Here is a 1,025-nt window from a genome sequence, read left to right as displayed (position 1 = left end):
CCTTCCAAAAATTTCAACCTATCAAAGTAGTATATTTACATTACGGCCAAGTCTGCTGTTTCTTTAGTTCATAACCACACTTCACTCCTACTTTCATGAGCAACACTGCTACTGCTCTATTATTTGTATTGCTTAACACTTGGCCAGTTTGACTTGACGATGGTCTTTGGCAGCAAGTAATGAAGAAACAATTACAGAACTCTTGTCACATTTAAAAGCAGAATTCGAGGTAAAAGTGAGTAATTTTGAACACTTTCTTAGCATGCAAATAAATCAATTACCCAATCGTCCATTATTTGAGCATCAATCGAATTATGCTTTAAATGTGATTAAAGAGTTTAACATGCATGAGGCAAAGGAGTTGTCTATACCTATTGATAAAATGAATTCAATTGACCAAGATAAAGAATTAAAACAAACGGGTGATCAAATTCCATACCGACAAGCGGTCGGGTGCTTATTGTTTTTATCAACAGTAACGAGACCAGATGCAGCATATGCTGTTAGCTATGTTGGTCGTTTTTTATCAGAGCCAAAACAAGTACATTGGAGCATGGTAAAACCTAATTTGCGCTATTTAAAACGAACCAATAATTATGGGTTATGTTTGGATAGTACTAAACAGTTGTGTATGGAAATTTTTAGTGATGCGGAATTTGCAAATTGTGTCCAAACTAAGAGGTCAACATCAGGATATGTATTTAGACATCAATCAACTATCATTTCTTGGACATCACATCGACAACAAACGGTAGCCTTATCAACCACAGAATCGGAGTACATAGCTGCTTGTGAAGCGATTAAGTCAATGATATAGTTAACTCATTTGATATAAAGTTTAATTTTATTAAAAGATATTCAAACAATTTTATTCATTGATAATCAAAGAGATTTACGTTTAGTGAAAAATCTGGAGTTTCATCGACGAACAAAACACATTCAGACGCGGTATCATTTCATTCGAGAGAAGTACTAGGAAGGTCTATTTCAACTACAAAATATTGACACGCAGATTCAGGTTACAG

At 34.4% G+C, this 1,025-nt stretch overlaps 1 protein-coding gene across 1 annotated transcript; it reads left to right on the top strand.

The window, feature by feature from the left end:
• Positions 1 to 262: 262 nt before the first annotated feature.
• LOC126842616 (uncharacterized) lies at positions 263 to 817 on the top strand. Its single transcript, XM_050579657.1, has one exon. It carries the CDS (start codon positions 263 to 265, stop codon positions 815 to 817), a length of 555 nt encoding a protein of 184 aa, XP_050435614.1.
• Positions 818 to 1,025: the final 208 nt, after the last annotated feature.

The sequence above is a fragment of the Adelges cooleyi genome, unplaced genomic scaffold (genome assembly GCF_023614345.1).
Source record: "Adelges cooleyi isolate 19-005CV unplaced genomic scaffold, UGA_ACOO_1.1 ACOO_flye_CR_arks_rails_tigmint_CR_PRNA_552, whole genome shotgun sequence".
In the NCBI taxonomy this organism is placed as follows: Eukaryota; Metazoa; Arthropoda; class Insecta; order Hemiptera; family Adelgidae; genus Adelges; species Adelges cooleyi.
The sequence above is the reverse complement of the archived record's forward strand: the minus strand, read 5'-3'. Positions and strand labels throughout refer to the sequence as shown.